This window comes from Sardina pilchardus, chromosome 13 (genome assembly GCF_963854185.1).
Source record: "Sardina pilchardus chromosome 13, fSarPil1.1, whole genome shotgun sequence".
Taxonomy (NCBI): Eukaryota; Metazoa; Chordata; class Actinopteri; order Clupeiformes; family Clupeidae; genus Sardina; species Sardina pilchardus.
Window position 1 is genome coordinate 13,619,784 of NC_085006.1, and position 24,157 is coordinate 13,643,940.

The 24,157-nt window shown below is 46.4% G+C and overlaps 1 protein-coding gene across 3 annotated transcripts; it reads left to right on the top strand.

The window, feature by feature from the left end:
* The first annotated feature begins 430 nt into the window (after nt 1-430).
* Nucleotides 431-23,372, top strand: vaspb (vasodilator stimulated phosphoprotein b). 3 transcript variants are annotated; one of them, XM_062552347.1, is made up of 14 exons: nt 431-926; nt 12,786-12,957; nt 15,215-15,395; nt 15,612-15,678; nt 17,179-17,279; nt 17,579-17,841; nt 18,444-18,568; nt 18,971-19,028; nt 19,220-19,247; nt 19,386-19,428; nt 19,771-19,830; nt 20,891-20,960; nt 21,183-21,240; nt 21,479-23,372. In XM_062552347.1, the coding sequence occupies exons 1-14, from the start codon at nt 922-924 to the stop codon at nt 21,514-21,516; spliced, it is 1,269 nt and encodes a 422-aa protein (XP_062408331.1). In that variant the 5' UTR covers nt 431-921; the 3' UTR covers nt 21,517-23,372. The 3 variants fall into 3 exon arrangements, with proteins under 3 accessions (XP_062408331.1, XP_062408332.1, XP_062408333.1); XM_062552348.1 differs by having other exon boundaries at nt 17,179-17,261; XM_062552349.1 differs by lacking the exon at nt 19,771-19,830.
* The last annotated feature ends 785 nt before the right edge of the window (nt 23,373-24,157 follow it).

Genomic DNA, 24,157 nt, shown 5'->3' on the forward strand with positions numbered 1-24,157 from the left:
CATTTCATCAACCTGGGATGCAATTTTATTCCGTACATAGCCAATGTGGAAATAAAATATCTGTCTGTAAGAATAGTTGCTTTCCAGGGGGGCTATTAGCCTACTTAACTTTTAATAGGACCAAATATAGCAAAGTGTACCTTCATCTTCATTGACCAAAACAAACAAACAACACGGTTAAAATAGGCCGATGTTAAGCAACGTTTTAGTAATCTATGCTAAAAAGTTTCAATCTGGTCAACAAGTAGGGTAACATTCCAAATGGTTATAGGCCCAGGCTTTACTTTCAAATGGTGCCCAATTCATTGCCGTTTTAAATACGTCCCCACAAGCATGGCGTTACCGTTTTAAAAAGGCTTGGAATTATGGCGTTCAGCCGCTAGGGAAAGGCGGAGTGGATTTTTTTTCTTCATCCAGGGTGGGAGGGGGAGAGCTGGTAGGAATGAAAGCTTACTTCGAGTTGGAGGAGCAGGTTAGGCTACAGTCGCGACTCGCGAACGAAAATTAGACCGGCGGCCGACGGCAGTACCGTTTTGTAATTTCTCGGGAATCAGCTGTTTAACAATGTTAATGTGATGAAACAAGATGAAGTAGTCTAGCCGAGACATTGTGTGGGCTTCTCTCTCGTTTGGGTGTTTAGAAAGGAGAGAGATGAGTCTGGGATACTGATTGGAGTTGACAAGCCCGCTCCACTACTAGATCCACTCTTCTTCCACTCCCCCCCACCTCTTTCCCAAACCAGGAAATCGCCGAGGTGTGCTTCGCTCCCTCTCCCTTGATAATAATTACCCCTTAGTGGGTAGATAGATGTGTATCTCCTCGATATCGTCGTTTTTATTTTCTTTTTTTGCTTTGTAACTCCGTGCTCACATCTGAAGCCAAAACCCCAGCGGCCAAGAGGATCTCCATTCTCGCCTAACAATGAGGTAAAGCAGGTCAAATCTGATTTGTCTACGCTTTGTGTTCATTTTGTTTTTGGAACTGGCTACTGTAGCACACGCTCACTCGCAGACTGAAGTTGTAACGTTAATATTCCAGAATAAACCAATTTGTTCACCTTTGTAGCGCGGTGAAAGTTTAGCCTATTCACGTTGTTTCTTTTAGTTTAGCGCATGCTTTGTCTGGTTTTATTACGGCTGGGGATTCTTGATTCATTTGGCTACTGTATTTGAGGTTGTTAAGCTGCTGGTTTTCAAAATCGGTCGGCCCTATCCTGCGGTTATGGTCCCACACAACTCTAGTAAGTGTTTTAGTCACACGGAAAGCTCTTTTAGGGAGCGGGTAAGAAGTTGGTGTCCGCGCTATCTGGCTGTAGGCTGTTACTCACTGTCAGTCCTCAACTTTTCTCTCGCCCTACTGTTGCTCCTACTGCTCACATCATCAGTCGGCCTCTGCAGGGGAGGGGGTCGACTGTCTCATCGTTTGTTCTTTAGTGGTTCTATAACCTATAGGCGACTAACTTGGAGACCTTAATACCAACTTTTCATTGCGATTGATGGTTTGTTTGATATTGTAGCCTACATGACCAAATTTAAGCCCCCACGAATTTACCCCCACGGGACAATCAAGGGCGTAAGGTAGCCTAGTTATTTGCTTCAGTGAAGTTGACGATAGCTATTGCGATTAGGCCTCCCTTTTGTGCGTAAAGGATCTGCTTTGGGACTTTGTTTGACTGGTAGACTAACTACATATGCAAAGCCTTGTTTGTAATGCATTTCACGTTTGTCAAGCTGTCATTTGATGGCAGGTCTAGCCTACCTGGCGCTTGCCACCACGTAGCCATCCTCTTTTAGATCCCTCCTCTTTTCTTTCTTCTCTGGGAGTTGGCAAAGGCCGTTCCCGGAACCAAAATGCGCCCTTGTATGGAACTCTCGCCGTCGAATTCCACATCCTGTTGCAGCCTGTATTTGGCAATTACACGCTTTTGAAGCCACCGCTGTTCGCACGTTTTTTCCTGGAATGTTATTTTTCTGATATTCTAACACAATGGCTGCGGTGGTTTCACATTTTAGGGGTCAGTCTACGGACTGAGGTGAGGACTCCGTCCTCTTGGGTGCCTTAGGTCTTAATCAACCAGTGCAACAAGTTTTCTTATCTGTTTATCTTTTGGTGTAGTTCTGGACCAAAATCAAGTCAAGTTCTCGCCATTCATAGTGTCTAGTTTCTGTCAGCACGGGATATATCGGCATTTTGAGTTACAGTTGCTGTTAGTGTAACAAACTGGTTATTTCCTCAAATAGAAATGGATGAATAAATAGCTCAGGCTATTCTCAAAGGTTTTTGATAAAGAAAAGCTGTCAGCCAGTCAGTAGCCTAACTGACTCAGGAAAATGCTGCAACTCATGGCCCCCCTCCCTGCTCCCCAAGAGAGAGGGTTCACCCCATTCGTCCTGCCTACATAATGGGTGAGGGATGGAATGTTGTCACATTTACAAGTTCATTGTCCCAGGGTGTTTGTGAAATGTCAACGTGGGAGTGTGGTCAATTGGTCAAAAGTTCAGTTTGATTTGTGCAAAAGTGACATACTGAACTAACCTGTTCGCATACGAAGTTAAGCTGGTGTGCTCTGCAATGCAATAATCTTCAGTGGCATTGCATTACATTACTCTCAAGTGGCATTACAGTTAAAAAATGGGGCTAAATGAGGTCAAGATCGAGCATGGGTCTGTGGAGTAGCACACTTTTGTCCCATGCCTCCAACTAGCTGCCTCTTTCCTGCTCGTGTAAAGGCCCGGCTCACAGGAAACACATCAGCTTATGAACGTAAGCCAAATCATGAATCAGTGATTTTTTGTAAGTAGCTATCAGCAGTGTCCGAGGCCAAGTTCACACGTCTGTAGTAACATAAGAGGCACATAACACCACAGGAGTAATGGCCTAACATAAAACAAACTCAAGGGGTGTTGTATCCCTGAAGTTTAGATAATAAAGCAAAGACATGAGGAATGTTTCATGTCCTGGACTACATCTTTTTACATGTAGAAACAATGTTCCTCCATTCCTTAACAATCCTCTCATTCATTCATTCATTCATGCTTTTGGCCAGTTTTGATCGTGAGAAACCCGTATCTTCTGAAATAAATAGCGGAAGTGCACTCACTGGGTTGAACTGAAGATTCTGTGGGCGGAAAACAGGCATCCCTCAGGCATCCCACCATGACGGTCGATTTGCCGGTGAATCACAGATTCTCCGTTTAGCCTTGAGGTCAGGACCAGCTGACTGGACACCCACAAACCCACAAGGCCTGTGTGCTGGCCTCCCTACCCATTTGTCATACCTTAAGTCAGACTGAGGAGCCAAGTCGTAACTGACCAAGTATCAGCTTGGAATCATGATAGTTTGGTGTTTATGATGTGGTGTTTATTCATGGTGCTGTTGGTTTGTGGATATTGTTAGAGTGGACTCATGAGTCATTCTTGATTACTGGTCGTGAATATGGCCCCTGAATTTGAATTTGGTTGTAAGGCCGTTAGATTTTATGGCCTGGCTTAATGATTGCATTCTTGCTGTTAGTGGAAACAGAACATGTAAAACAGGAAGAAGGGTCAAATTCCCCCCTCCAAAAAGTCCCCTTTTCTATTTTGGAAATAATCTGAACTGTGTAGCTAGGGTTCTGGGTATCATCTGGAGAAGGAACCTGATTACTCAGGGAGGTGCACGGTTTTCCAGTCAGGGTATGACCAGTGCTGTTTTTTGATGACACAGATTAAATCACACACATGGTGTGTTACTAAACATTGTGTCCACTTTTTTCCATATTCACAAAGGATCCTCCTTCATTTCACTTAGGCCTACGTCTTCCATTCATCTTAAACCCCGATCTAAGCGCACACAAAGAGGAGATCTACAGCAGAGGTGTCAGACTCATATTAGGCGGTGGGCCGGATTTGTTTGAGTGAGAGCTTGTGGGGGCAATCGTGGTCATGGTCATTATCATTTTTCTGCATGGATGTCAGATTGTTGTTTGATATGCTCTTTTACTACACCCACTAATGAGCAAGCAAGGCATATAGGTTTCTCATGTACTACTGCAATACACTGCTCTTTCTTGGAATAGGCGTGCCGTGCGTGCCGTACCCCTACCTTCCATGTCAGTCTTAATCTTTTTCCAGCTAACATAATGCAATAATCAGTGCGGCAAACCACATTTTCCCCTAACGGCATCTTCCTTCCTGAAGGTGGTTTGCAGTGATAGGTTTAATTCATTTATCATATATCATAGGGATTATTGCTTGTTGCTTATTACACATAGTCAGTGACAACTGGACATGAATATCTAAATTTGGATATTTTCCCTTCCTACCCAAACACTGGGCTTTGACACCACTGATATGAAATAAAAGCATTAAAAATCCCTGAAATGGTGAACGCGGGTTACCATCGAAGTCTCTTTGAACAAAAATGTCTCCTTTCATATTGAACACAATTGCACATTTATTTACATTGCTGGTATAGACGTTTGTATAAGCATCAGTACCTGCACAAAAATGAAATTGGGTTTTAAAGCAATATGTATATGCAAGTCTAACATGACTGCAAACTCCAAATATCATAATGATCAAATTGGTCACTGTCTGATCATCTGGTGGGTAGTGTTGCTTTCCAGAGGAAATTGAACAGCCGCAACATAAAACTATTTTCCACATAAGAAATATTTAGACATTGTACAACTCTGCCCTTGTTGCAGAAATAATGAATCTACGAATAATTGACATTTCCCTATGGTGGTAAATGTGATTGTGCATACATTTGCACATAGGATCCCAACAGCAGCGAGGGATTCACTCATACGCTCATCCTTTTTCATTTCACGGCACAAATTGCTTAATTACTGGCAGGTAGCCTTTTCCCTGGTGCTTACACATGCGTGGAGTCAGTGATCCTTTCTCTTTATACATTTAACCTTCATGGCAGTTGTGCTCGTTAGCGTGTAGCGGCTAGGTTGAATATGATGATGATTATGTCACTGTAAAGAAAACGGTTGCATGCATGTCCCTCTCTGATTCTAGAGCAGATGGCATCTTAGGACTGGAGATATTAAGCACCAGCAGTGTCCGTCTTCATCCTGACCGGGCGGGGGGTGGGGGTGGGGGGTGGGAGGGTTTGGAGGGCTTGAACATTCAAATCCCTCATCCCGTTTTTGTACCAAACCCCGTGCATCTGTGTAGTGGGGCCTGAAATGAGACCAGCTACAAATTTGACATTCATGATCACAGCAAAGCCATGCTTATGGGTTCCGTATATTCGGAGCCAAGATCCCTTTCCAAATGTCTAACCGTCTCTGCACTGCGAACAGACTTTGAATTGAATTAAAGTGCATGCTGCTTGTTTACTGCTTTAAGACTCTGCTGCTTTATCTGCAAATGGAAGTGAACCGTGTAGCTGGGCAATCTGGTATAAATTGTACTGTGTGAGGCCTGCGATGGGGTCATGCTCAAAACTGCACAATGTTCTTTTATGTTTTCCCATCATGCAGAACAAATGATCCATGCCGTCCTCTCTCACAGGTGAACCACCTCTTAATGAGGGCGACGGCATGTGTTTGTGAATGTTTGTTCGAATTAACCACACCCTGCTGTGTTGGTCTGTTACCCATGAATGGACCTTACAGGCCTGTGGAGGGATTAGGAAGGATGCTACTAAAGTTGCATAGTCTGCTTAGCCCCCTATTTCAGAGGTCTGCATGGGGGTGTCCACTTGGGTGAGGGTATTTTTGTTTTTGTTTTCAAATATATTTGGATTTGTTTAACATGATGCACAGTAAAGCTGTTTTTTTTACTGTGGTTTTGGGGATTCCTTTAGAATTGGTGCCTATAGTTGGCATTCTGGAATGGCAGTGAAGCCTCGTTGGCGTGAGCACTGACTAGTCAACCCCCCCCCCCAAAAAAAAAACTTTCAGGACAGTTTGCCCTAAGACACACCCATAACCACTTTGAAATACCTCAACCCTTTTCCTACTCACACACACACACACTCACAGACACACAGACAGGCACCCACACTGGACATAGGAAGTGAATCAGTTAAAAACACACACACACTACATGGTGTTACAGGAAGTTCTAAATGCAGGGTAAAAACTTGTACTGAGTCAGTGTCTCCTTCCAAACTGCTCAATCCTGCCTCGGAACAACATTAAGTACCTTGCCTTTGCAGAACGTAGACATTATCAAGCATGTCTCTATCAAATCAAATTCCGCACCAGTCTGCCCTGTATACACACTGGCAGCGTGCGAGTGGTCAGCGGGAGACATAGCAGGTATAAAGCTGAGCAGACAGTGACTCAGCCCGTCCACTGCGGTAATGGCAGCGAATCCAGCTCCTCCAAGGCGGCCGGTCAACCGCCTGATGGACTCCCACCGCCGCCCAAGAGGAACGAGCCTCCCTTAATGGACACTGCAGACCGCCGGGTCGGCCCTGCGCAGAGCCATTACTCCCCAAGGTTAATGGAGCCGCCGGTAAAGGGCCGGGATTAATGCGGTGGCGATGAGAGGAGTTTCCCCGCGGAGCCCCTGCCCAGGCCGGGATAAAGAGCATTGATCTGCATGAGGTCAGCATGGAAGCGGGCGCCACATGACCACGCAGAGGCTTACTCAACACACACACACACACAAGGGCCAAAAGCTCTCCGTGTACGTCCCAACTCTGTCATGACAAGACAAGCGATCTCTGGACTGGCTTCTATACATCCACCCCATAATTATCCATGCTTGTGGTAGCCATCGTGTATCTCGGGTATTTCCCCCCCTGGACTGACTTCAGGGGAAGCGCTTTCTTTACAAAAGGTCTGTATTGAGGTCTGTGTTAAAGGAGTTCAAAGTGTTCATATTTCGTGGTCTTTGCCGGCCGCCCACACTACAGTCCCTACAGTCAGCTGCAATACCAGCACAGGTGTTCTAGTCATCAGATGTCTGCTTTATCCATGTTTGTGTTGTGGGGTTCGTGGCCTCAGACTGGAGTCGTAGAGTGCGACCCTCTTTGCAACATGTTCAGAAATGAAAACTCAGGTATGTGTTTTGTAGACCGTAATGCTGACACCAGGGTAAACAGATCTGCTTGTGATTGTCTCTGTGTGTGCATGCCAGGGGGGCTGCTCAGTCAGAGACATAGGCCTCTCATAAAGAGAAGCATTAGACCAATTTAATGCTCCAGAGGAATTTTAATATTTCGTTTTTTATTACACACCCCTGCCTCAAACCCCAAACCCCTCTTTGATGAAACCAAGCTGCCCCCAGTGAAAGCTCGTGTTTCCCTCAGAAAGAGATGGAAAACATGAAGTAAAGCGAGAGAAAAGAATTGGTCAACATTAAAGGGGGAAAGAGGGAGCGAGGCAGACAGAAAAGTAACATGTTAAGGCAACAGCAGATCCGCTGTGTCATCAATGCTGTCCTATCCCACCCCCACTTCCCCCCCGGCGCCGTTTCCCGCTCCTCTTCCCCACCCCACCCCACCCACCCCCTAACCTCCATCCATCCAGGGGAGTTCTTCGCCAGCGCAGAGGCTCAGTCTGCGGGGATGTGCTCCAACCTGTAAAAGGAATTAAAACCAGAAAGAAGCGGTTTTGAATCCACCGGCCAAATAAGGCCCTGACGGCTAGCGCTCCAGCCCCGATCCTGGATTCACAAAAGAACGCAGAATGCCCCGGCTGTGCCCCCGCCGCGCTACCGCACGGTTTTAAGTGATCAGGCCCGCTCTAAAGAAAGGTCATGCCTTCGAGCTTGGGGAGCTGCCAGCATGGTGGAGAATATTCATTGGGAATGATGTCACCTGAAAAATCTTGGGGACAGTTGGCCACGGCCGGCGGAGAATCTGGCTAGGAGGGAGCGGGGGATGAGGGGAGAGTGAGGGAAAGAGAGAGAGAGAGAGAGTGTTGAAAATAGAGAAGGGATGCAGACTGGGAGCAGCTGACTGCCAGCATGCCTGGTGCTGTCCCTCTGACAGCAAGAGATTGAAAGCAGTAGCCCCAAGCAGAACTCGCTGCATGCCACGACTTGCATGTGTGTTCTCTGTATGTGTGTGTGTTTGTGTGTTTACGTGTGTGTATCTGTGTGTGTTTGTGTGAGAGAGAGAGAGTGAGTAAGTGTGTGAGTGAGTGAGTGAGTACGGGAAAAGAAGGAAAGTTACCAGCACTAGAGACGAGATCAGGCTCACTGCGTGTCTTTTGTCTGTGACTCAAGCCAAACACCACTGGCTGCAGTACATACTTGAAATAGTTGACTTGCTGATTATGGAAATTTCGGGGTGAAACGTTTCCCCCCGCTGAAAGCAATGATGTTATATGCTGACATGTTTATATTTAACATTCCTGCGCTCCGTCACTCGGACGTTGTGGTTGCATTTAACCTTGACAGCTGCTCGAGTGTGTGCCTGTTTTTGATATGTCTGTCCTTATTTAGGCTAATCTTAGTTCTACACGGATGTTTTTTTTGCCATCCGTCCCTCTGTTGTTGGCAGATTAAGTCAACTTTGTTGCTATTCCCAGTGTGGATGACTGCTGTGATGTACCCTCCCGCACATATCTCCACTCTGTAGCAAACAAAATTGAAGGCCTTTGGATTTTTTTTTTTTTTTTTTTTTTTTTTTGAAAGGCTAAAATAAAAGGACACACTCGTGCCTGCGTCTCTTCGGGGTGTGTGGCCACCATGTTAGAAGCCAGGTCTCCCTGGCAGCCTGGCTTCCTGGAGGGATGTCGGAGTGCTAGTTTTCGTTCCAGTGCCTTTCCATAATACCAGTTTGTTGTACTCCGCAAAGCCACTCCGATCTGGAGCAGGGAGAGAAGGAGAGCATATGTGCAGCCCTCCAGGAATTTAGACCAGGCTTCACGCGGCTGATATAGAATGGCGGAATCTTCCCCCCCATCCCTATTTTTCTTCTTTTTTTTACGTAACGGCTGAGAGTGAGAGTGTTGGTTACATCACTTCCTTTATTACCCCTCACCATGCTGTTAACAGCCAACCAGAGTGCCATTCCAGATCCTCTCGTGTATTATGGAAGAGGAACACCACACCACCAACCCCCTACACACACACACACACACACACACACACACACCCTGTCCCAACCCCCCCCCCCCCACACACACACACATTTGTGTTTTTTTTTTTATCTATAGGGCATAAAGAATTAAAAAGAAAATGGAACTTTTGCTTTCTGAAATCGCATTTCTGCAGTCAAGAGGCCTAGTGCCATATAACTGTTCTGCAGCTCAGTGTAATCATGACACTGGGTGTAAACGCTGAGAACTTTGTCAGCCCTGGGGCCCGGATGGCTTACACTAACAGCACCTGAGGCCCTCTTGTCTGTATCCTTGACTTTCCACATGTTGACGTCTTCAGCTGCGTTGTTTCACATCAACACGCCTCGAGTAACCACCTGGATGACTAGAAACTCTCTAATAGCTCAACCGAGACTCTGTTGACGTCATGAGGAAGAAATGCCTCTCAGTGTGTGTAAGCATGTGAGTGTTCGGTGACTGTTTTGGGCTGTCGCGTTTTTACGCAAGGCGAGTTGGGCAAGGGGAGTTGGAGAAGAAGAAAAAGACAATTAGTGCGCATAAGAGGAGGAGATTACTGGGCCTGACTCTACTTGTCAGTGCATTCGAGGCAGCTGTGTGCACACAGCCATATACAGACATTTCTTCAAGCGTGCCCTGGCCACGCACTGCAGTTTCCTGTTAACCCTTCCTTGGCTGTGAAACTGGGCTACCATTCTCAAGGACTATTCTCCAACATTACGTAATTAATATCCCTGAATATAGCTGAACGCCGCCCTAAATGTTTTATTCTGTCTTTATTATTTGGAATCAGACTGGCTTTGATTGCTGTGCTTGTTTACTCTCTAGGGCGTTAACGGACCAGACTTTATCAGGACGTTATCAGCTACCATCACAAAAGTATCCATGGACGTGATTTGTCACAGTGTTAGCATATAAGTCTTATCAGGAAGCAATAAATGTTTCATAGGTCACAAACAGAAACTAAAGCTCTGCAGTTCAGTCTCCAAAGCTGATGGGCCTTCCAGGTAGAGCTGTACATTGAGCTCTTAACACAGAGTGGTGGCCATTCCAGTGGCCATCATGGCTCAAATACTGTTTATAATGCCCGCACACTGGAGTAGCTCCCAAATTTGAATTCAAAGAAAAACAGCAATGTTTTTACCTGACGGTGTCTAAAAGGTTTGGGGCCTACTCCGTAGTGCTACTCCGGTGACCGTGAACTACTCCGGACATTCTCTTTCTTTTACCTGATAGTGTATTTTGTCGTGCACCTGGCCTAAATATAGCCAGGATGTGCACGCAACCACTCTGTCAGACATTTAAATCTGATGCCAGTGTATTGTCTGGTGATGGGAGCGCTACTTTGCACAGTCATCATTGTCTAGAGGAGAGTGAGAGTGATACTCATAGCTCTGTTGGCCTAATGGGCATGTTGTCAAATCAGCTGTCAGTCGGATGAGTCGGATGTCAGTCTGAGTTTCGGACATCTCAATCAGGGCGCGCTTGTAGTCGATCGTGTATTTATGTACGATCTATTGTGGTGTTGGCCCTGAGCTATCATGGATATGAGTCGATTATATGTTGTGTTGTGTGTGTGTGTATGTGTGTGTGTGTTTGGTCCGTGTTGGTGGGGTCATTAATTATTCATCACTCACTCTCTGTTCCCCTCCCAGCCTGCGCTCTCAATCTCACCATTAAAAATACATCTGAATCCCAGTAACACTCCACTTGTCCCACTCTACAACACTCTTTGTCTCTCTCTTTGTGTGTGTGTTTCTGTCTCTCTCCCTTTCCCTTTCTCTCTCTCTCTCTCTCTCTCTCTCTCTCTCTTTTTTCTTTCCTAATCTCTCTTTACCCTCTGTCTTCATCTCTCTTTCTCTTTCCTAGTCTCTCTCTCTCCGCTCTGTGTCTTTCTCTTTCTCTTCCCCATACCTGTATCCCCCTCTCCAGTTTTCCAATCTCCTCACTTCAGCATCCATCCTGTCTTTCCTGTTTTCCTTTATCGTCTTTTAGAAATCTGCTCCTACTGCCCTATTTCCTCCTTCCAAAGACTCAAACATGTGGGCCAGCGCACTTAACTAATGAGTAAGTGTGTGTGTGTGTGTGTGTGTACAAGAGTCTTTGTGTATGCATGCTTGTGGTTCTGTCCATGAGCACACACCACACACACACACACACACAGGGCGAATGGTACAGCCAGCCCTTATTAGGCATTGCTGAGAGCAGGAAGAAGGCTGCCTTCGCTATGCAGTGTCACAGGAAGTGGAAGATTGTATCACAGAACAGGCTGGAGGAGGGTGGGAGAGAGTGATGAGGAGGAGGAGGAGAAAGAGAAAGGAGGAGGAGGCGAGAAGGATGAGTGCCACAGGAGGTGGAGGAGGAGACGATGGGACAGGCCAGGCAGTTTGGAACCTTCCTTTTTTTTCTCCTTTTTTCCCTTATTTGTCTTTCTCTGAACATTCCAACTCGCCTGCTCCTTCATACTTTTTGGGCACTTCGGGCTGCTTCTGTGACAGGCCGGCTTAGCGTTTGTGCATTAAGAAACCATGAGCACCATAAGTGGATATAAAACAAATCTTATCCTGCTTTCATGGGTCAGGAATGTAAACATTATCTGAGTGCAGAATGGATTTGCTGGTGGGTTATGTAAGGGCCTCTTGTTTCAAATGCCATTCTCCAGAGATGCCTAATGCCAATCTGGCCTAAAACTCTGAGACACATGGCACCTTATGACGCCAAGATGACATCTTTGTGTGTGTGTGCGCGTGTGCGTGTGTGTGTGTGTGTGTTTATGTGCAGCATCAAAGATGAAAAGTGTTTTGTGTCTGTTCATTGTTGTGGGCATCTATTGCTTAGGTTTTAAGATTAGCGAGAAGATATGTGTATGTGTCTCTGATCTGAAAGAGATTTTGACAAGGTGTGTGTGTGTGTTTGTGTTATTGTGTCTGAGGGCAAAGAGGGGGAACATGTATTGTTTACATTTGCTTTGGTGTCAATGAGGAGATTATGCAGGTGGAAGCCTCTAGAAACTGCCATCTTGCCGGCTTGTTGTTCCCCCTCCGATGCGATAGAACGCGTGAAAGCTTCCCGTCTTTGTGCGGCTCCATTGTTCCTGCGCATTGACTTGGCATCAGATTAGACTTCTTTCTTCTCCTCCGGTTCCACTTCTCGTCTTCTTTCACGCCGGAGATCCATTCCTCCCGGTCAACAGCCTGCTACCTCTGCCCCCCCTGGAGACTCCCTTGATTTATTTCACCATTTGGTTGACAGGGGAAAGCTGACATTGGTGCGACTCCAACACCATTCTAGGTCGTCTGGAAGTCGACGGTGATGGAAAAGCAAGGCGGTGGTGGTGGTGGCGGTGGCGGCGGCGGGGGGGGGGTGATGAAGAAGGAATATTTAGCCTGTGTGCACTCTGTACGGGATGTATGGAGAATCATAATGTGGACTCCAAGGGGGTAAACTTGAGAGCTCCGCTCACAAATGCATGAGGTAATGCTGGCGTGGAGGCAGTCAGTAAGCTGGGGGGGCTGAGTGAGGGGGGATTGGGGGAGGGGGTCTGCAGGATCTAATGTGGCTGCTGGAAGCCATCCTGCCGGCATTACGCAGACTCTCAGCTATGTCATGTTTATACTATGCCACTAATTTTTGTCTTTCTCCCTCCCCCCCTTCTTCTGCTTTATCTTCCAATTCCATCTCCCTCTTTGTCTCGCTGTCTCACACACTCTCTCTGTCTCTCTCTTTCTTTCTCTCCTTCTCTTTCTCTCTGTCGTTCGGTCTCTCTGTCAGTGAGTCGAGCATCTGTCAGGCGAGGGCCACGGTGATGATCTATGACGATGCCAATAAGAAGTGGATCCCGGCCGGCACGGGGGCCCAGGTCTTCAGCCGGGTCCAGATCTACCACAACCCCACCACCAACGCCTTCAGAGTGGTGGGCCGCAAGATGCAGACAGACCAGCAGGTAGAGAGTGTGTGTGTGTGTGTGTCTGTCTGTGTGTGTGTCTGTATGTGTGTCGTGTGTGTGTGTGCATGTGTGTGCGTGTGCGTGTGCCATTGTATCCGTAGTGTGTGTCTGCGTGCCCTGCAGCTATGCACTGTGACTGTAGTGTCTGTTTGTTTAGTGTGTGTGTGTGTGTGTGTGTGTGTGTGTGTGTGTGTGTGGGTGTGTGTGCCCTCTGATAGCCTACCTGTGTTGGAAGGCAGCTACTCCCTGTTGCTCCATCAGTTGGTACCCTGGCCCATCTGTTCACACCAGCGGTGTCTTTCACATGTCATCGTGGTTCCTCTGCACACAAAGGAGCATCACACCTCCCCAATCAACACCCTCTCACTCCCCCCCCCCCCCCACACACACACTCACTGTCTCCTTTCACCTGTGTTTGAGTGGAAAGTGTAGCATATCCAGGTCTTTTTTTATTCGCGTCAGCTTTTTCCCCCACATACCGAGGTTCTTTATTTAGCCCGGCTCTCCATCTCTCCCCCTTTCTCTTCCCCTGTATCTTTTTCTCTTTCTGTCTCCATCCCCCCTCCCCCATACCTCCCCTTTTTCCAAATTTGCTTGCACGCACACACACACACACACACAGGCCCACAGACTTGCAGTAACACACAAGCAGACACAAGAAGTGTTCCTCGGAGACGCACCCTAAAGTGGATGATATTTCCTATGAGATAGTTGGAAAGCTCAACCATTTCCTGTAACAATTAGAGGTGGCTTTCCCCTGCCCTGTCCATATCGTTCCTTCACCAGCTTCCCTCTGCTTCAACTGACCCTCATCTTTTACTTCTCTCTCTCTCTCTCTCTCTTTGTCTCTCTCTTTCTCTCTTTCTCGCTCTCTCTCTGTACCTTCTCTTTCATTGGCTCTCTTACACTCTCTCCTTTCTTTCATCACCTCTCTTTGTTTCGCTCTATCCCTTTCATTCTCTCTCTTTCTGTCATTTTTCAATGCAGTCACTCTCTCCTGCAGTCCAGTCTGCTTTTTTAGTTCTGGTTTGTTGCTCTGTGCCCCAAGAGGGCCATTCTCCTGAGCTTTTACTGCGCCTCATCCATCTTTCTCTCTCTCTCTCTTCCTCTCTCTGTCTCTCTCTCTCTCTCTCTCTCTCTCTCTCTCTTCTCCCCACTCTTTCTTTCTATCCCCCTCTCTATTCCCTTCTCTCTCTATCCCCCTCTCTCTCTCTTTCCCCCCCTCTTACTTTCTCTCTTCCTCCCTGTCATTTTTTCTCTTTGTTATTTAGGTTCCTGTATACCCCTCAACCCTAGCTCATTCTGTCTGTCTCTGTCTGCTTGTTCTTGCTCTGTGTGTGTGTGTGTGTGTGTGTGTGTGTGTGTGTCTGTGTCTGTGTCTTTGGGCCGGTGGCAGGGTTGTGGCAGCATGGCTGGCCGCCTCAATTGAACTGTTGATCTGTTTTTGGCCATGCCGCTTTAGACGTCGGGCCGGCGAGTCTCTCCACTGCCCTCTGGAATTCAGGGCTGTAAAACAAACACAGAAGTGAGGCGTCAGCACATTCAGCATGCTCGCTCGCTCGCCCTGCTCCCTCTCTCGCTCTCCCTCACACACACACACACACACACACACACACACACACACACTTACATGCACACAGGCACACACACACGCACATATACACAACAGCAACAGCAGCTGGGTGTATGTGTGGGCCAGCTGCAGCAGGAGCACCACCTACTGGATGTTTCCTTGGGTGTCCTCTGTGAACTTGAGCCGGTGTCCTATTAGTGCCTGTCACCACTCCAGCCCGGAGGTCAAGTCAGCAGAAGGATTTAACCCTTCACACTGCCACGGCAATGACATGTGCTCCGCTGTGAGCTACTGTACACTTCAGATAGCGGTCAAATGATACTCCGATCAACTTCACTCTGCTGATAAAGCGATAAGGTCAACTTTGATGAGATGTTATATGAACTCACAGTCTCACTTCTCTTTTGGGTGCACAAAGGTCAAATGAACTTGTGACCTTTCATTAAAGGATGTCTGCAACTCATTCATTCAAAAATATCTCAAACGCAGACTTGCGCAACAGGAAAGCCGTTGTAGATGTAGTGGCTAATTGAGCAAGTTCTAGCTGTTGTAGGGGCTAATTGAGCAAGCATACAGCTTTATTTTTGTTTGTACACTGTACACTGTGTCTTTGAGCTTGGCTAACCTTTGTACTCTCTCTCTCTCTCTCTCTCTCTCTCTCTGTGCGTTGTCTCCCCTCAGGTGGTGATAAACTGTCCGATTGTGAAGGGGCTGAAATACAATCAGGCTACGCCTAACTTCCACCAGTGGCGAGACAACAGGCAGGTGTGGGGGCTCAACTTTGGCAGCAAGGAGGACGCTGCCCTCTTCGCAAATGGCATGCTGCACGCACTAGAAGTGCTCAATGCAATGTCAGATGCAGGTAGGACACACACATGGTTACATACACACACACCGTTATAAACACGTGTACTCAACCAGCCACCATAGACGCAAAGACACCATTATATAACATTTTAGCAAATTAACATTTAATTCATTGTGAATTTTAGACTATATACATTTATGGAAAATAACGGACAATTGTAATGATTTACATAAACATAAGCACAAACACAAATTGTTTGATGTGTTTTAGGTTACTCTACACTCCCCCGTCCAGTGTCAAATGGACCATCCCCAGAGGAGATTGAACAGCAGCGAAGGTACCAAAAGATCCTTTGGGGGAGCAGGGGGGTGTTATGAAGGCTTAAAATGGGAAGATGATTACTTGTTTGTGTTCTGTTGACTAGAGACTAGAGGGCAAGAGTTGGATTAGAGGGATTATCATAGGTGTCCAGACATCCAAGACTTTTGCTGCTTTTTGCGACACTTTAACGTTGCTTAGGCACCCTTTCACACTCTCGGAGACGCATAAAATGAGCTGAACAAGCACACACACTCTCACACTCAAACCAAGGGTTACACAAGCAGTACGCATACACACGCTCGCAGACACACTGCGTTGTGGCTGAACACACTCTTAAGGGATTTGGCAGCATTAGCTCGGCAGTCTTTAGCCCTCTGTCAGCCCCCAGGGTCAGGGGTCGGAAGCAGGAGTCACTGCTTACCCTTATCCCTCCTTCCTGATTCCTCTCTTCCTCCCCTCCCTCCTCTCCCTTCCCTTCATCCCTCTTTTATTTAGTCCCACCCCTGGCCGGTCGTGTCCCTGTCTCGTCCAGCTTTACAACTAATCCTATTCGCTTGGGGTCACTTAAAGCACTTCCAGGGCAGCTCTTGGATTGGTTGACACTGCCGCCCATCAAATGACAGCCATGTACGCCCATTGGCTCTTGAAAGGGTTTGATTCTTAGCCTTCCCCATCCACCCCCCCCCCCCCCCCCCACACACACACACACACACACACCCTCGGTAGATGCCCTCATCTTCCTGTAGGTGGCATTGGCAAGGACGGAGAGGGGTGTAGATGGGGGCACGGTCAACCGGGCTGGCATGACAGTCGGGCAGGATTAACCCTCGGCGGCCAGATGTGTGATTGCATTCCGCCCCAGGGCTAATCATGGCTGTGAAGTGCTCCCTCGGGGGCTGGGGAGCTTGGGGTGGCGGGGGCCACTAATCGGTCCGAACGCTGCCAGGGGGGAAAAAAACTGCCCGTGACCTCACAGTGAGCCGCTCCGACACTGGCCTACATACGCAGCAGCATATGCAGCACGGCCTCTCGCTCGGCCTGTATGGTGCAGCGGCTCATGTGCCTTGCTCAATCACAGACCGCATGTGTGTGTGTGTACACACACGTCTGATCAGAGAGGGAGTCAGGGATGGCCTGAGGTCAGGAATGACTAGAGGGAAAAGGGAGAGGCTTATTGAAATTTGTGAGAACTTACATGGCTGGGAGCGATACTACGCTCCTATTCACTGGAAGTTCGATTGGTTGCAAGCTAATTCAAACTTGATTACAATCAAATCAAACACACTTCCACACAAAATCTATGCAGTACTCGGCTGTGCTTTTCAGTGTGTGTCTCATCGGTAGCAGGGTCAAATGTTTTAAGACTAATGCAACATTCATATTTGGTTTTTGTTTCACAATCCTATGCTAGATATTTTAATGTGTTTTATGTAATGTTCAACAGGAAATACATATATTTATATATATTATTGTGTTTTTAATCATTGTTTGTTTCGTCATTCTTGTTGTCCTCCAGGTTGGAACAACAGAGGCTTGAGCAGCAGGAAAGAGAGCGGCAAGAGAGGGAGAGGCAGGAACGAGAGCGACAAGCAGCGGCAGGTACACCACAGGATACTGGTGAGGTGGTGCTTCACCTTCCTGGCCTCACCCTAGTGCTGTGTTCTCTATGCAGTGTATTCGTAGTGGCAGTTCTTTTTGTTATCATTGAAACAATGATTAATTTAGCTGGAAATGTGGAGGTTTTCAGAAGTCCAGAAGTCAATTCAGAAGTCCAGATTTTTTCACCTTTCATAATTTTTTCTATTACCTTTCATCAGTCACATGTATTCATTGCAACTCCTATTGTAGTTTTTAAGATGCCTGTTAGATCTCATTGGTGCGTTCTCCTGGTCATGTGATCTCCGGTCTCTTCTCAGTTCCCCCCGCTCCTCCAATGGCTCCTGGAGGCCCGCCTGCACCTCCTGCTCCTCCGCCCCCTCCAGGGCCTCCTCCTCCAGCCGGGCCACCACCTCCCCCGGGACCCCCTCCGTCAGGGGGAGGGGGACCCCCGCCAGCCCCACCACTGCCATCCTCAGGAGGTGGGGGAGGAGGCGGCGGCGGTGGCGGCGGAGGCGGTCTTGGAGGAGGAGGAGGCCTGGCAGCCGCCCTGGCTGGAGCCAAACTCCGCAAAGTGCCCAAGGTATGGACGAGAGTCGTGCTACAGGGAAGATGTTGGAGAGGGAAGAGAGGGGGGTAGAGATAGGGAGGGAGGGAGGGAGATGGAGTGGACAGGACCGGAAGATGGAGGGAAAAGGGGAAACATGTTGTGAAGTGGAAGATGAAGTTGAAATATTTAACAACGGCAATCCAAGTCCAGAGAGTTGCAGGCAAAGGACATGAAAAATGACTTGCAGTAGAAAAAGAAAAAGGAGCAATGTTCAGGTGCTAAATTTAAACTATTGCAGTGGCTGCCGGGAGCTGTATACATTAAAATGTCAAAATGAAACCGATTTTGAGATTCAAATAAATATGAGAACATTTTTCTCTACTTCAGTGAAGGACGAGGACACATGAGGTAGATGTGTGGGGAAAGAGGGGCGAGATATTTATGACATATATAGATGGAGAGGGAGATGGAAAGAGGAGGATGATAAACATGTGCGATAAAGGGAGGGAGAGAGATAGAGAGATAGATACAGAGATGGCAAATAGATGAGGGCCTGTTGAGATATTCTGGGTTATATTGCTGCTGCTGTTGCTGCTCTGACATCCCTGTGTTTGCCTCTCTGCTGCCCCCTAAAGGATGATGGTGGTGGTGGTGGTGGTGGTGGTGGTGCCGCAGCCAAGCCTGATGCCAGCCGTAGCAGTGCCTCCCAGCCATCCGGGGGTGGCCTGATGGGGGAGATGAGTGCCATATTGGCAAGAAGGTTAGAATCATGCACCACAATGTCACTCTTCTCTACTGACCTTTCACTTTTCACCCCTGGCAGATGTAGACCAATTCCTGGATCTGGCATGAGTCAGATAAATATTCCTAAATGTTCTGTTCATAAGAACATCAAGTAGTTGACCGTCTACCCTCATGTCAAGCCCACCTACCATGCTTACTGTCTAGTTAAAAATCGATGTTGGATGTTTTTGAGGACCTCCACATCTGCTTTTTTGGATCGAGGCATTCAGTAGTCCAGTGAAATCTGGATTATCAGACGGCATGAAATAAAACGCTAATAGTATAATAGCGTCTGCCAGATGAATAAGCATGACCATAATGTAATCTCTAATGCCGGGGTGAGTAGATGAGTAATTCTCAAATTTGTCTGACATTTTAGGCGAAAAGCAGCAGACAAGGGAGAAAAGGCACCCGCAAAGCAAGATGAGCCCAATAATGTACGTATGAGAGACATTCTGCCAACATTTGGATTTGTGCGATTTCAAAGGGAGGGAGGGCACTCCCAGCAATTCAAATGGCCATTCTGTGGCCATTTTTACTCTATTTTATGTGTCTTTACGCTCATTTTACTTACTTATTGTATTTTTTTCCCTCTTTCATCCTCCCAATATCCCTTCTAATCTCTTAGGATGACTCTGAATCGCAAGGCCAGAGTGGTGAGTGTTTGTGTATCTCAAATTGAATAGAAAGGGAAATGGTAACATCTGCGTGGATCAGAGATCATTATGATCTTGTACATGTTCATTAGAGACCTTCACTGGGTTTTTAAATAGCTGGTCTTTGTGTTTATACAGAACCTGTGAGAAGGCCTTGGGAGAAATCTGCCACTATGCCCAGGTATGGCCGACTGTTGTTAATTGTGATCGTATTGTCTACCACTTAATTACAATCTGGAGTAGATTTCTTTTTTAACATCTGCAGAAACTGTGTGTGTTTGACGGTGAAAGAGAACGAAAAGCTCGCGTGAATAACAACGGTATAACATGAGTGGCGCAGAATGTGGTCTTAGAACGTGGCACAAGAGCACCATCCAAAACGTATAGCTGTTTTTTTTGTTTGTTTGTTTGTTTTTTTCTTCAAATGGTAAGCACTGCCTGGGTTATGCACACAGACAGGCTACACATGTTTCCCTGCCCAAGCAGTGTCCCAAGCAGAGTATACTGTATGTGTCTTGAACAGGAATAGCTCCACACCCAGTTGGAATGCGGACACTGCCTCCTCGACTGCCAGTGTGCCCAGGTATAGACTCCCACTGACCTCTCCCCTGGACTTGGTTAAATGTTTCCAATCTTGCACTGACTTGTGTGTGCGTCCACACACACCCAAACTCGCGTGCGCGGTACATACACACACACACACACACACGCACGCACGGAGCAATAAAAAACACCAGCACTACCCTCCACTAACACTACCCTCCAAGCAGTCAGCCCATTATTGACCATCCTGGTGCTGCTTAGGGGCTTTGGGAAGGGCATACAGTGAGGCTTTCTTTCATCTTGACACTTACCTGATGTGGAAAGTGTGATGGAACTGTGTGATGGAAATGTGTGTCTACGAGACTACTGTACAACCCGCATGGATTGATGTGAGGATTGCAAACTCCGTACAGAAGACATTTTTACATCAACCGTGTTTTGTTTTCACCCAAAGAGCTTCACATTTGTTCTAACCAGGTGGTGGTGGTGTGTGCTGACTTGGTGGTGCAGTGGTGTGGGGTTGAATAACACTTATTCTCCTGATTGTACCCACTTCTCCCTCAGAAAGCCTGCTGTTTATCACAGGGTTGTTGACTTGCTGTTGAAATTCCTGTATTGCAGTTCACCTCCGGGTGGTTAACACAAAACAGTCCTATGGCTGGCAAAGACACATCTCAACCCCCCGCCCCACCATAACCATGAAAAATGTACATTGTGTAGAATGTAATGAGATGCTCAGTGCTAGAGGCAGAGCCCTGAATAAAGAACCCCCTCTCTCTCTCTATCACACACACACACACACACACACACACACACACACACACACACACACTCAAGCCCAAGAGAGGAGATTTGGCGGGTAGAGGGAGAGTGGTGGTGGTGGTGGTGGTGAAATACTTGGTGCTCTTTGAATGCTTTTGGCATCGCCATGGCAATGGGCTGGGCTGTTGTCATGGCGATGGATTTGCAGTGCCACGGCAGGAATTTCAGGCAGCTTTTGTTATGCTGTGCCAGATTCACATTGTTGGGGCATTTTTTTTCTTTTTTTTTTCTCACACAACATCTTTTATTTTTCTCTTTTACATCAACTCCTTTTGCAGAATGAAGGCAACAAACAACACAAATGAATCAGAGGGTGGTGAAGAGTCTGACATGGAAAAACTTAAACAGGTGATTTTGCTCTTTCATCACCGTAGTTTGTGTCTGATGAAGCCTATTCATAGATGAATAGCTTGAATGATTAAACAGGTGATTTTAAAGAGAAGTTTAGATGGTAATCAGAACATCATTGGCAGCGCTTGTTTAGATGTTCTGGTCTTCAGGCATGTGTAAGCTCTAGGGTGCTAATGTGTGTGTGTGTGTGTGTGTGTGTGTGTGTGTGTGTGTCTGCAGGAGTTACTGGAAGAGGTGAGAAAGGAGCTGCAGAAAGTAAAGGAAGAGATCATTGGCGGTAAGAGCTCATAAACAGAATTGTGCAGTACTTTAGATTGATTGATGTTTGGAAATTAAAGCTGTTATTTTAATGCAGTCACTATTACAATACCCATGTTTTATTGTCGGGATGAGAGGGTAGAGGCCCGGGGGAAATCATCTCATCAACCACATGATTTGATTCTCAATCAGCCATGCTGTCTGTGTAAATGCAGCTAATTAAACTTGCTCATTCATTATTTTTTTTCCCTTCACAGCATTCATTCAGGAGTTACAGAAGAGAGGGTCCACATAGTCTGATTGCACAGTCACTCTTGTCTGAATGAATAGGGGAGGACACTTCTCCCTCCTGTGTAGTCCAGGGATTATTTCTATCTCTTACTTACACATCTTCCAAGTCATACAGGCTTACAGACCACACTCAAACACCTGCATAAGTATGTACATACATACACATATACATATTCATATACATACACACACCTGTACACACACACACACGCACACACATATAAATATGTTCAATACCCAGGGAACTTGCCCACAATAACGACAACTTAACCCAGGAATAGGTAATAAAATACCCAACTGATATGCTACCACCACTCGAGTGTCAACTTCTCCATCATTCTCCACACAAACCCATTTGTTTTTGTTCTCCTTCACACTGCTCAACCTGTGCACCAATTGTAAAGAACCACTGCTCCAACCCCACAGGGCTAAATCCTCAAACTCTTTCTCGTTCCATAGTGTCATGTCCTTCCTCTCATACAGACCCAGGCCCTTCTCAATTGTAGTATATTTACCCCTGCCCCGCCCCGCCCCGCCCCTGCCCCGCCCTCTTCCATTCCATAATGTCCCTCCACCACTTCCGACCAGGTCTCCCGAGAGACCGAGGCGTTCAGGGAATCGCGCATATCAGTTCATCCCAGTTACTGTAATCACTCACGTGCTGGCATGTACATCTGTCCGAAGCTTCTCTGTCCCCAGGCGGCAGCGACCTCAGCACTCTGCCCTCTGAGAGACGTCTCACAGTCGGTCAGTCAGTCGGTGGGTCGGTCATATCCTGACAGTACAGCACAGCGGGCGCCTCTGATACGAGGGCTCTTTCTCTCAGGTTGACCCCCCACATCAATGTGATGGTGTTCCCAGCACTGTGCAAAAGGACACCAGGAGCTCTCACCTTCTTTCATCTGGGCAGGCAGTGGTGCGCTCTCTCTCTCTCTCTCTCTCTCTCTCTCTCTCTCTCTCTCTCTCTCTCTCTCTCTCTCTCTCTCTCTCTCTCTCTCTCTCTCTCTCTCTCTCTCTCTCTCTCTCTCTCTCTCTCTCTCTCTCTCTCTCTCTCTCTCTCTCTCTCTTGGTGTCCCTCACGCCATGTCCGACGGAGGGGTGCTGCGGAGCGCACCGGCTGAGGGCCAGGAGAGACAGCATTGAGAAAAGGGAATGGTGACTGACAGCTCTGGTTTGGAGCTTGTACAGTGACCACCCAGCCCACTTTAATGCGCAAACACACCGACACACACACACACACACACACACACACACACACACTTACTTACGCACCTTTCCTGCATGGCTTGCCAGCAGAAAGGCAGGACATTGGTGAGAGTATACCTGTACACGTGTCTGCTCTGTGAGCGCCATTGCATTGTCACCTCACCCCTCCGCAACATAAACACACACCTTTACCCCTATTCACTCATTACACCTGTCCCTAACTGTCCTTCACATAGTTCCATACATCATTTGAGGTATGTTTTCTTGACTATACATTAAGATATGAATACCACATTGGCCATGAACCTGTCTGTCTTGTGGCCATGACAAACTGCCTTGGAAATACATATAAATAAATATATATATATGAGGTATATATATATTTTTGTTTTGAGGGAAATTGTTAGATGATGAATTGAGATAATGTTTCTATTTTAATTGAACTGATTGGTGAATGGGGATATTTTTGGATGATTTTTTTTCTGTTTGTTTAATTTTCTTTTAAGAGATTGTTATTTTGGGTTTCCTGTTACCTTTTGTTTCTTTTTTTTTCAATAGAGTATAGGCTTTTTACACTGAAATATAAAGGAAATGGCGTAGAGACACTGGATTAGAATTGCCTTTATAGTCAAATACAGCTGCTTCTTTACTGCATTTGAATGGGTCTGTTGTCTTTATTTTAATGCCGAGAAAATATTTTAAATGTTATTTAATGTTCTTGTTTAAATGCTTACTTGGCCTATAATATAGGCTACACAAATAAGAGCAGGCTATTTACTGTTTTGACAATGACTTCCCTTCACTAGTTAAGTCAAGTTTATTTATATAGCGCATTTCATACACAGAGGTCATTCAATGTGCTTTACATTTAAAAAAAAAAAAAGCAAACAGTTATATCAAATAAAAGCATAGAAGGGCAATTGCCAGAAAGTCTAAATGTTTTGGGATTTGGGAAACATGCTTCTAATAATTATTGTAAGGTTACCTCCCCCCAAAGTAAGTTGAAAGATTAAATAATTATTAGGCCTATATGGTCATGCTGCATGAGCTGAAAAGTGTTTGTGTGCAGGGTACGTAAGGTTAGTTTTGAAAGTAATAAGTTAATACATTTGATTACTTTTTCAATGGTAAATTAGAGGCAGTGCAAAAAAGCCTATCTGTGGCAGAAAGATGCCAAGCAACATTGTTGTATGATATTCTGAACAAAAAAAATTAAGTGAATTGCATGTAGACCTAATGTTACTCTCCAAACGTTTGTGTGTTGGCTGTGTCATAGTATTGATAGAGGGTTGATGATTCCATTGAAGGAAATTAAAGTGTAAGCATCAATAACACTTATTGACCTGAAGTTCACCTACAAAAATGACCTAAAGATGTCAACAAATACCAACATTCCAACAAATCCCGCTCATTAATTTGGGTCTGACACCCCTTGTCTA

Excerpts from the sequence above, each read along its gene's own strand:
- vaspb (XM_062552347.1), top strand. Across the intron at positions 19,429-19,770 it reads AAATCTGCCACTATGCCCAG|GAATAGCTCCACACCCAGTT; the intron begins GTATGGCCGACT and ends TGTCTTGAACAG. Across the intron at positions 19,831-20,890 it reads TCGACTGCCAGTGTGCCCAG|AATGAAGGCAACAAACAACA; the intron begins GTATAGACTCCC and ends CTCCTTTTGCAG.